The 12,104-nt window shown below is 31.3% G+C and overlaps 1 protein-coding gene across 5 annotated transcripts in view; it reads right to left on the minus strand.

The window, feature by feature from the left end:
* Nucleotides 1-12,104, minus strand: part of LOC112211432 (zinc finger protein 26) — a 68,026-nt gene that overhangs the window by 5,549 nt on the left and 50,373 nt on the right. For 2 of the 5 annotated variants that reach the window (XM_067044707.1, XM_067044706.1), the window contains one exon: nt 13-3,221. In XM_067044707.1, the coding sequence (XP_066900808.1) occupies nt 2,092-3,221 (1,130 nt within the window). In that variant the 3' untranslated portion in view covers nt 13-2,091. Of the gene's footprint in view, nt 1-12; nt 3,222-5,096; nt 8,057-12,104 lie in introns of those variants that run through there. The other 3 variants (XM_067044708.1, XM_067044703.1, XM_067044701.1) reach the window with 3 other exon arrangements.

Below are 12,104 nucleotides of genomic sequence, written 5' to 3' on the forward strand. Positions count from 1 at the left end.
TCTTTATTTCATTAGTAAAGTTCCTATCAAGGCTAATTATAATTATCCACATTCAATTTATCCTATATTTTTCATAAATTAATTTTATTTAATATCTCTGCATAGTGTTGGTTCAAATTTCTTGTATCTGTTTGAAATTTACTGTATAATTAATATTTTCAGATATGTAAATGGATTCAAGTATTTTCCTTTTGAATGTATTATTTTCTTTAGGTAAAATGAATGTATTTTCAAAATCAAAAATATGCTGGTTTTTGGTTGCATGCTGTACTAGTGCAGTTTTATTTGGATCCCTCTCCTTGTTTTTCAAATCATTATTGTGTTGATAAATTCTGTCACCCAATAATTGCTTGGTCTCACTTATATATATAGCAAATAATGACTGTGATAAAGGATTTTAATTTTGATTTTAATGTGAATATTGACTAATTAGGTAATTAAACATAAGTTTTGTAGACCATTGGCATTCCATAACAAGACAGCTAGGAGCCTTGTACTCATCGTGGGAAATTAAACGGGATTTCGGATAGGATTCATGTGAGTAGGTTGATCAGGGGTTTGATGGTATCTTGAAGATCTTTCAGGAAGGATGTAAGGATAGAGGTTATGTCCATTGGATTTTGGTAAAGAGGATATGTATCAGGAGCTTTTAATAAATAGTTTGTATGACTAGGAGTGCTGATTGGGGACCGGCCTCTTCGTGATATATGCAGTGCTGGGATATGAGGTGTTGTGTGAGTTTTTAATGGTAGATGGGACGAGGAGTTCATCAGAACAGTTGGATGAGATGGAACTGGAAGTGGATGTGGTAGTGGCAGTTTTACCCGTAAAGGTAGGTGATGAGGAGGATTATGATGAAGTGGAGGTTGAGGCTTAGGATGAGAGGTCAGGGGCTTGGGCTGAGAAGTCTGAGGCACCTGACTTCGAGACTGTTGTTGATCTCGGAGTATGTCTGACTTGAGTCTTGAGGAAATTGATTCAAGGTTTTTGCGGTAAAATGCTGGGTTTCAATGTCCTGAGCTGATGTTTTCTTTGAATTTGGGAAAATTTCTAAATTTTGGGTTTCAGGCGGTAGGGTGCTGGATTGATCTAGGGCTTTTGATGTCTATCCAATGAGATCTCTGCTTGTGTATATTTTTATAAACCTCACAGCCTCTGTAGCCTGCTCGGTGGTCTTTTCCACATAGCGCATATTCTGCCGGTTCTTCCCGTGGTTTCTGGCAGGTGTTAGTGGCATGAGGGCCAGCACATTTTACACACCTGGCCTGATGATGACAATAAGTCTTTGTATGCCCTAAGTTTTGGCACTGTACCATAATCGGTTTTTGTTTTGGCTGTTCAAATTTGACTGTTGAATACACCAATCTTGTTACCTGAAATATTTCAGGGTTATTTTGGGCAGGCTCTAAATCAACAAAGAATAGTGGTAATGGGTACTTTTCAGTGGGGTGTAAAACTCGGTATGCCTTTTCTTGCTTCAATTGATAGCAATGGAAGTCATATTTTTTCTCGGTTAAATGATTGACTAGTTTTTTGTAATTATCTTTATTGGTGGTATTTATTTTTATGTATTTGACGCGTGAGAAACATCTAAAATTTGGCTGTCCGATCAAGTCAGCAATCTCTTGAACGAACAATATAAAATTTTCTATTTTGGTCACGAAAATAGGAGGTTGCTCTGGATCTGAAAATCCTTGAGACTCTGGAATATTACTAGTTAAATTTTTGACTACAGTAGAATTAGTGCTGGTAAAATTATATCATTTAGATTTGAAATTATATTTTTTTTTTAGCAATATTATATAATTACTATCCTTCAAGTTAAACACATACGTCATACAAATGTGACATGCAGTTTTGGAAATTACAGGATGTCAATGCTTATAAAATTAATGTTAAATAATCAAATACAATTTAAAATGATTTTAAAAGGAAAATTTCCATGGCATGAGGTGGAAATATTTTTTTTAGAGTTTCAGTAGCGAACAGTCCAAACTACTTTCTGACAGTCCAAAATATGTCTCTCCATACATTAAACATTAAAAATACACTGATTTATAATTACAATGAGTATTTACTCATTAAATGCAATTATAATTTCTCACATTTATGGCGATTCTTTATGTGTTTTTTTAAATTACCTAATTGTACTGCTTTATACTCACAATGAGGGCACTGATGAGGTCTCTCAGCTGAATGACGGCTCATTATATGTCTTTTTAAATGTGTAGAAGTAACTGATTTATAATCACAATGAGGACACTGATGAGGCATCTCCCCTGTGTGATGGAACATTATATGATGTTTTAATTGCCCTTTTTGTATTGATTTATATTCACAATGAGGACATTGAAAAGGCTTTTCACCTATGTCATGAACCATCATATGTTGTTTTAAACGTTCAGAACTAACTGATTTATAATCACACTGAGGACACTGGTGAGGCTTCTCGTCTGAGTGACAGCTCATTGTATGTCTTTTTAAATGTGAAGAAGTAACTGATTTGTAATCACAATGTGGGCATTGATAAGGTTTATCATCTGTGTGATGGAACATTATATGATGTTTTAACTGACGTGTTAGTATTGCTTTATATTCACAATGAGGACATCGTAAAGACCTCTCACCTGTGTGACGTGCCATTATATGTTGTTTTAATTGGCCAATTTGTACTGCTGTGTATTCACAATGAGGACAATGAAAAGGCTTCTCACCTGTGTGACGGCACATAATATGCTTCTTAAAATAAGAAGAACCTACAGATTTATAATCACAATGAGGACATTGATAAGGCTTCTCACCCGTATGACGACTCATTAAATGTTTTTTTAAATTAGCTAATTGTACTAATTTATACTCACAATGAGGACATTGATGAGGCTTATCACCTGTGTGATGTCTCATTGTATGTAATTTTAAATTAGCTATTTGTACTACTTTATATTCACAATGGGGACATTGATGAGGCTTCTCACCAGTATGACGGGCCATTACATGATATTTTAGACGTTGATTATCAATTGTTTGAAACTCGCAATAAGAACAATTAAATTGAAGCTTCTTATTTTTACTTAAGGCCATTATATGATTTTTTGAATCATGATTTTCACCTGCTTCGAACTCATAGTGAGAACCTTCTTGATAGTTTTCAATTTTTTCCAAATCTATGTTTTTCTCTTCTTTCAAGTTATTTTTCATCTCAATGATAGAATCCTTGGAACCTATAAACAATAAATACTATCATGTTAAAACATTAATAATACATAAATAAATTCAGTAGTGAAAAAATGGACAGCTAGTTTTCCCCACATAATTTTAGTAAATAGGATTTTTTTTTTTAATTTATGGTAAGAATTATTATTATTATTTTTTTATAGGTTACTTAAACAAAGTCTATCATAGAAAAATTGTTTTACCAATAATACTTCAAAAAAAAATTATTAAAAATAAAAATAAGAAATGAGTTGACTAATAAAACCACACTACATTTCTAGTAGGTAAATAGTTCCCTTTTCAGAAGTTTGGAGCCTATAATGTGTATTTCAGGCCATGTTAACGTTTAAAGGCACAGAGGCCTATTTGTCCAGTTCAAAATAGTAAGGTCACATATCCCTAGAAGCCAGAAAAATACATTTTCTGACTTAGAATAATTTGTCAATGCACTGTAACAAAAATATGTTTTTATTGGGAACATTTTTTCAAAATGTTTAAGCCATAGAAAGGCTTAAAGCTACTGAAATTTCTTATTTCTCCACTAAAAAAAAATCTATGATAAAATCAAACTTTTTAGTCAAGTAGCTCAAAAAGTATACATTTTTTTCATAGTTATTAGATACCAATCGATTAGTCTTGATCAACATTTAGACTTAATGCCCTTATAAGGGCGAAATGTTAGTTTCAAATTTTCAAAAATTTTCATTCAATAGTGTTATTTGAAAGATGATTAAATTCCCTACAAAATAAATTTTTCAAAAATTAGAATTCAGGCTATCATTAGCGAAGGTACAGCCTATTGAACTTTAACCCATATTTAAAAAATAAAATAAAAAATTTAGGCATGTTGTTTTTTAATTTAGTTCATTTGTTATTGTTATAACGTGAATAAAAGTTGTACACCGCCAAAACTTCTAAATTATGATTTTAATGACAGTTAATTGCCTTCAAAAAACAGATTATTTAACCAATATTAGTAATGAGAGCTGAAACAATTTTATGAAAACCTGTTTGTAAAGTGCACAACACATATTTTATTTACCAATTTTTGTTATACATTATTACCACACATTACATTGTATAATATCACCATATAGTTTTATTATGTATTGGTACCAATAAAATATAATAAGCAATAAATTCAATCATTAATCCAATATAATATGTAAATAAAAATAATGATGTATGTTTAATTTTAACTAAATATATTAATTAAAATCAAACTTTAAATTATGTTCAATTAATCTTTATACATCCCCAAATCTAGCAATAGCAAAGCATTGCCAGGCCTGCTGGTTATTTATAAATGTAAGGATAATTAGTTTTTATGTTTTATTTGTTATTATTATTAAAACATATCAATTTCTGTTATGTGACTTTTTTTTCATCAAAATATGCTCATTTCTATTAGTTTTTTATTTATTATTACTTTTTTTAATACTGAATAAAATAAAGTGAATATAAGAGACAATATTAAACATTGCATCTAATTGCTTAAGTGCCAGAGTCTAAGCACAAGAAATATTAGTCCTATTCAATTTTATGGAGGGGAGGGGGAGATATTTTTTTTTTTATGGTTAACAGGTAAGCATGGGGGAGGAAGGGAGAGAGGGGTTAAAACAAAAATCTAGTATCCTTTTACATTTATATAGTACTAACTAATTAATACTACATATATAGTAACAAAAAATTTATACATTCTTTTTTATAATTGAAAAGAAAATATTTTACATTTTCTAAAACAATTGTAAGAAGTAAACAATAATAACCGATTTCTAAAAACCCAACTTTGTTTACAGGAAAAATATATCAATATTTATATACACAATGACGATTGCTCCTAAGAGATAGTATCTACAGCTTCTAAAAGATTTTACTAACTCCGATACCAAATAACATGCCGTTATCTTTAGGCTACGATTTCATAGGGCCTATTATTTAAACCCAAAAAGTAAAATATCAGACAAAGTTTTTTTGACATCAGTCTCACAGCAACGGAATGAAATATTAAACATGCATCCAAAGTGTTTAAGTGTCATTCTTGATTACTATGACAAAGATCCATTATATCAACACAAAAAATTTTCATCCTGTATAAGGGGGCCTAGAGGGTGATCTCTCAATACTGAGAGTATGATAAATCAAATATTAGATTGAACAGTGGCACACAAGTAGATGGCACCTGGCACACAAGCAATACTGACCCTCTCCTTGTAGCTGCATGGCTCACAGAAATGCTGGAGTACATTTGATTGGTGGACATCCCAATTCCAATTTGCTGGGGTGCTCCCAATTCCAAACATTGTTACAATACATCAGATACTATGTTCTCCTCTTTGTTAATGGTAAAAGATTTATGGTTTAGAAAAAAAAAAAAAATTAACGATGTTAAAAGGTACAAAACCTTCATACAGATGAAAAGAACTGAATTTGGTAATGAAACCTAAAGACAAATAAGTGATTGTTCCCTGCCCTTATAATCCTCAACAGATAGATCATTTCAATGCACTTAATACAAACCTACTTCTTACTAACCAAATATTACAGCAAAAAAATGCCAGCAGATAAGAGTTGGAACATATTTGTCTCGCTACTTAATAATTTTCATTATGGGTAATTTTACAAGAAAATAAAAATGATATAAATAACGGTTTTATTACGGGAAAAAAGTACAAAATTATAAATTATTATGAAAAAATGTACAGAAAACAGATTAAAATTATAAGTTAATAATATATCTTATATTATCATCTTATAACATGAATATAACATAAAAAATAAGAACATAAGAAAATATAATTAAAAATTATTTAATAAAACCTCAGCGAAATGAAAAATTAGTGATTTTAATAATTTTTAAATTAGAATTTATATTAGACTAAAGAATTACACAAATTCAAAAAGAAAAAATAATAATAAGAAAAACAGATTGCTTCATAATCTGCTTTAGATTGTACTCATGGCTGAGATATAAATGAATAATGGGACATATGGAACCTACTTCCATTAAAGTTATCACATACACTATATAGTAGTCCAAGTTACAACTTTGTACAATAGTACAAATTTTCTCTTTGTCAAGAGTCTAGTAAGACTAAACCATGAATTTTTTAATACCACTTCTAAACAGGGATGAATATAAAAAATATATAATAGAACTACTGTCAAACAAAGATATAAAGGATTACCCACAGGCCTGAACACTGATAAAAGTTTTTATATTCAATAAGAAATAAAAAAAAAATTAGATTTGACTTAATTTATTTATTTTTAATTTTTGGCAATATCATACTTTTACATTTCTTTCACCAGAAAACCTATGTCATTCATAGGTACTATTCAGAAGGTTTTCACAGGGTTTCTTGTACATTGTCCAGAAAACTATTCAACAGACGAACAGTTGAGAAACCCATTAATTTCAGAGCTATAAATATAATTAAAAGTATCTAAACATATTCTAAGAGATATTACAAAAAAAAATTCCCATAAGGTGTGTGTGGTACAACTTCTTTGGAGCTCTGGTGGTGAACACATTAATGAGGCATCTCATCTGCATGACGGTACAATATGTGTCTCTTCACACATGCAGAATCCACTGATTTATAGTCACAATGAGGGCACTGATGAGGCTTCTCACCTGTATGACGGCTCATTATATGTTTTTTCAAAGTAGATAATTGCACTGCAGTATAATCACAATGAGGGCATTGATGAGGCTTCTCAGCTGTATGACGGCCTATTATATGTTTTTTTAAACTAGCTAATTGTACTGCTTTATACTCACAATGAGGACATTGATGAGGTCTTTCAGCTGTATGACGGCTCATTATATGATTTTTTAAATCTGCGGAACAAACTGATTTATAGTCACATTGAGGACACTTATGAGGCTTCTCATCCGAGTGACGACTCATTATATGTCTTTTTAAATGGGTAGAGGTAACTGATTTATATTCACAATGAGGACAATGATGAGGCTTCTCACCTGTGTGATGGAACATAATATGTTGTTTTAATTGCCGATTTTGTATGGCTTTATAATCACAATGGGGGCATTGAAAAGGCTTCTCCCCTATGTGATGGACCATCATATGCTGTTTTAATTGGCCAATTTGAACTGCTTTATATTCACAATGAGGGCAATGAAAAGGCTTCTCACCTGTGTGTCGGGCCATTATATGTTTCTTTAAGTAAAAAGAACCTACTGATTTATAATCACAATGAGGACATTGATGAGGCTTTTCACCAGTATGACGGCTCATTATATGTGTTTTCAAATTAGTTAATTGTACCGCTTTATACTCACAATGTGGACATTGATGAGGTTTTTCACCTGTATGGTGACTCATTATATGTATTTTTAAATCAGCTACTTTTACTGCCTTGTACTCGCACTGAGGACATTGATGAGGTTTCTCACCTGTATGAATGCCCATTATATGTTTCTTCAAGTAAAAAGAACATACTGATTTATAATCACAATGAGGACATTGATGAGGCTTCTCACCAGTATGATGTCTCATAATATGTATTTTTAAATTAGCTAATTGTACTGCTTTATATTCACAATGAGGACATTGGTGAGGCTTCTCACCTGTATGATTGGCCATTATATGATATTTTAAATGGTTACTGTCAAGTGTTTGAAACACACAATAAGAACAATTATGTTGAACCTTCTTATTTTTACCAAGGGGCATTGTATGTTTTTTTAAATTCTGATTTTTGTCAATTTTATACTTATAATGAGGATCTTCTTGACAGGGATTTTCAAATTTTTCCAAATCCATGTTCATTTCGTCTTTCAAGTTATTCTTCATCTCAATGATAGAATCCTTGGTACCTATCAACAATAAATGCTACCATGTTAAAAAATAATTATACATAAATACACTCAGCAGCAAAAGCTGGACACCTTGCTGGATTCCCCTCATAATTTTAGACTTATAGTTTTTTTTTTTAATTTATGTAAGAATAAGTTTCTTAATAAGCTATGAATTAAACTATGTTAACCAACAAAATCTCTATCAGATTCATATCAGGAGATTGTGTGAGCCAGTCAAAAACTTAAATTCTCACATGCCCCAAGTATTTAGTGACAATTCATATGACGTGTATTAACCTACTTCAAAATAAAATTATCAAGAAATGTAGCTAAAATGGTTACAGCCTCTAGAAGCACTTTTTTTCATGTACTTTTGAGTTTGAGCAGTCTGAGTCCAATTTTTAACTTAAACAGTTATGCGCTCGGAAGGAAATTTATTGCTTCCCAAACCATAAATGATTCCAATGTAAATGATGCAACTCCCAAAGAGTACATGAGGGAATTGCTCCCAAAATCATCACCACACTCTGTCTTTATTGTCTGAACGCTACAGATCAAAGCAACTTACAATGAATATTTTTTTTTTTTTTTTTATGACCCTCTCCTGGTCATTTCTGAAGCTTTCTCTATAATGCATATCCAGGAATAAGAACCCCGCAGCGTAGTGCGTTGTTCCTAATCAATGCTCCATTTATCACTGCTGTATGGTATTTGAGCTGATATGGGTATTTCAGGGTATTTGAACTGTGTCTCAAATCTCAGGCACAGTTAAATGGCAATATCTCAGTACTGAGAGCTTGATAATTGATAATCACATAGAGTAGTGGCACTTGGTCAGGCTTTACCGGCCCTCCGTTTTTAGGTCCAGCTCTCCCAGAATTGTTACCATGGCACTTCTCTATTTAAAAAAAAAACAACTATTCTTGACGAGTATATAAAACATTTGTCAGTCAAAAAAGAAAGAAAGGTATAGTTAAATAAATTAAAAATGTAATAAGCTACAAAAACATTCACACAGTTGTTAAGAGTTGAATCCAGTAAAGCAGCATCAAGACAAATGAGCAATTATTTTCTGACCTTTTACTCCTCAAGGGATTATTCCAATATTATAATTCGAAGCAACTAAAAGACAAACAAATTACTCATAAATATCATTTAAAACTTAAAAATATAAAACTTCCATGTTTTTTTTTGCTGCTGAGTATATTTCTTTTACAACTCAAAATAGTAATTAATATAGGAAATAATAAAATAAATGTACAATTTACAACTATTTTTACTATCATTAATATCATTTTAGGGATCAATAATTCTTTGTCATTGTTATCTTATGAATTACTTCTTATTGGCTAAATAGATAGAATAGTGTAACTATTAGAAGAGGAAAAAAAACAAAAAAACAAAAGTGGTACTCATAACTTCAGCTAAATTTAAATTATGTGTATGTTTGTAACAATTTAAACTAAAAGGAGAGGCGTGTGGAAGTGAAAGATACTTCAGAGATCCCGACTGGGAGATTTTTTGAGTTTATAAAGAAATCCAAAGAGCAACAAGGAGAGCGGACAGTCAATCAGAGAAAACAAATTGTATTTAAATAGAATTTTTTATAGCATAGCAATGAGAATTTGGGATTAGGTGAGCTCTTATAAGTGGTATGAACAGAGTATTAATATACACTGAAATATTGGGCCAATCATGAACAAGTTGACTACTTGGAGTAAACTTATAACATAAATTTATTTTTATATAGCAATATATCTATTATTCAAAAAAGAGTTAAATTATAGAATATAAGTATATATTTTTTTTATATTGTAAATGAGTCAGGATATGGTAAATAAAAACAATGAGTAATAATAGTCAGCAGAACCACTACTGTGTTGTGCAAGAATTAAAATATTTTCCAACCTAATAAAATAAGAAAACAAAAGAGGAAAATAAAATCATCAGGAATGTGAGTTTCAGCAGTAAGCATTGCAAAGAAACTCAAAAAAATATTGTGTAACAATCAAAATATGACTCTACTATCGAAATTTTGAAGCTATAACGGACATCAGGGATCAGAGACCATTCTTTTATATATAATGAAATATATTGTTTGAGACAGATTTGTTTATTAGTTATAACAAAAATATCCACATAGTCCCACTAACACTTTTTTATTCTCTTGTAACTCCTATGTTTCAGCCATTCTCAAGGATCTATCAACTAACAATTTCAATTACATTCCACTCATTATAAATTAATTCTAAAACATAAATTGACTACCTTATTTACAATATCAAAGCTAACATTGTTATAAATAACTGTTGCAGGCTATTATGCCTTTGACAAATTTTATAATTAGTCAATAACTATTATCACAGTTTCTACAAAACAAATAGTGAGTGGAATGTAATTGACATTTTTGCTTGATAGATCCTTGAAAATGGCCAGAATGGCCGAAATGTAGGTGTTGCGGCCAACACATCGCTTTAAAAACAAAAGATCGATTGTGTAACATATGTTTTTATTGTGTTAAAAGCAGATGTTCTCTTTTGTTTTTTTATGCTGTTACAAATAAACAAACAGTAAACCCTTAAGTCTCTTTGTGTGCACGCACGTCAACTGACATATTTCATCAATGTACTTAGTCTTAGCTTAGTAGCCAGCAGTCACCCATCTCCGCCAGTTTAACCATTTTCATCATGGCGGGCGGACTACGTCAGCTCATCCTCCAAGAGGACATAGCCTACCCACAGCAGAGGCCCCATCAATCACCCACAGTGACATAAAGACATCTTTTTTTCTCTTTTGTATAATTTAATTTTTGTAATAGTTTTCGTAAGTTGGGTTAGGTCCCTTTTAATTTATTTTTTTTAGTTTATATATTTGAATATTTTGTTATACAGTTTATTATGTTCAATTATTCAAAATACGAAAATAACAAAATTCGGCTATTTATTTATTTTATTTTCACTACTCTTCACAGTTGGGCTAGGAAAGGTTCCTTTTGAACCCCTTTATTATGTTCAATTATTCAAAATACGAAAATAACAAAATTCGGCTATTCATTTATTTTATTTTCACTACTCTTCACAGTTGGGCTAGGAAAGGTTCCTTTTGAACCCCTACCTGCCGTAACAGTAGGAGTGAAAAGATAATAAAAGAGTGTGAGACGATATTGATATTTTTTTTGTTTAGAAAAGACCTTTCCTGAAGACTAGTCATCTCCTGATATTCTTTGTCTGGAATTTGGTAGTAGTGAGATTGAATTTAGTATGATAAAATAATGTTAAACTGTGCATCCATTTATAAATTAATCATCAAGAATCAAAATCTACAATCATCGTAAGTATCGGTTAGCTTACTAAACATTGTAATTCAATCTTCAATCAATATTTCTGTGTGCCTTGATTGCCTAGCAATCCAGAACCCTGAGATAAAGAACTCATTAAATTATATCGACTCTATATGAGAAGATATTTGGGGGTACAGTCAGAAAATAACACAAATAAGTTAAAAAAACTTATTTAATATTGCATATGGTTCATAATAATAATAATTTATTAACATATAAATTATTAATTAATTAATTATTACATTTTGGCCAGAATTTCTAGCCTTCATCAGGGCTAAGAACAAAGAACAAGATAACAACCAATGAAAAAAACTGAGATTCGAGCAGGACTAAGTACTTTGTAAAAAAAGGTGTGAAAGCACAGGAAATTCATGCCGACTTTCAGAACACACTGGGGGACTCTGTTCCTTCATATTCAACTGTTGCCAAGTGGACCAGCAAGTTTGAATTTGGTCGGGAGAGCATAGATGATGGTCCGCGTATTGGACAGCCAAAAAGTGCTATGACCCTAGAATTCATCGCAAAAGTGCATGAAAAGTTTATGGAGGATCGTCGACTGAAAGTTCGTGAGATTGCTGAAGCTATAGGGATGTCATCAGAACGGGTACATCACGTTTTAACAGAAGAATTTGGAATGAAAAAATTATCTGCAAGATGGGTGTCGCGGCTGTTGACACTGGACCATAAACGCACCAGACTGGAAATGGAATGGAATAATTAAAGTAA

The sequence above is a fragment of the Halyomorpha halys genome, unplaced genomic scaffold, assembly GCF_000696795.3.
Source record: "Halyomorpha halys isolate HHAL.00 unplaced genomic scaffold, Hhal_1.1 Scaffold395.1, whole genome shotgun sequence".
NCBI lineage: Eukaryota > Metazoa > Arthropoda > Insecta > Hemiptera > Pentatomidae > Halyomorpha > Halyomorpha halys.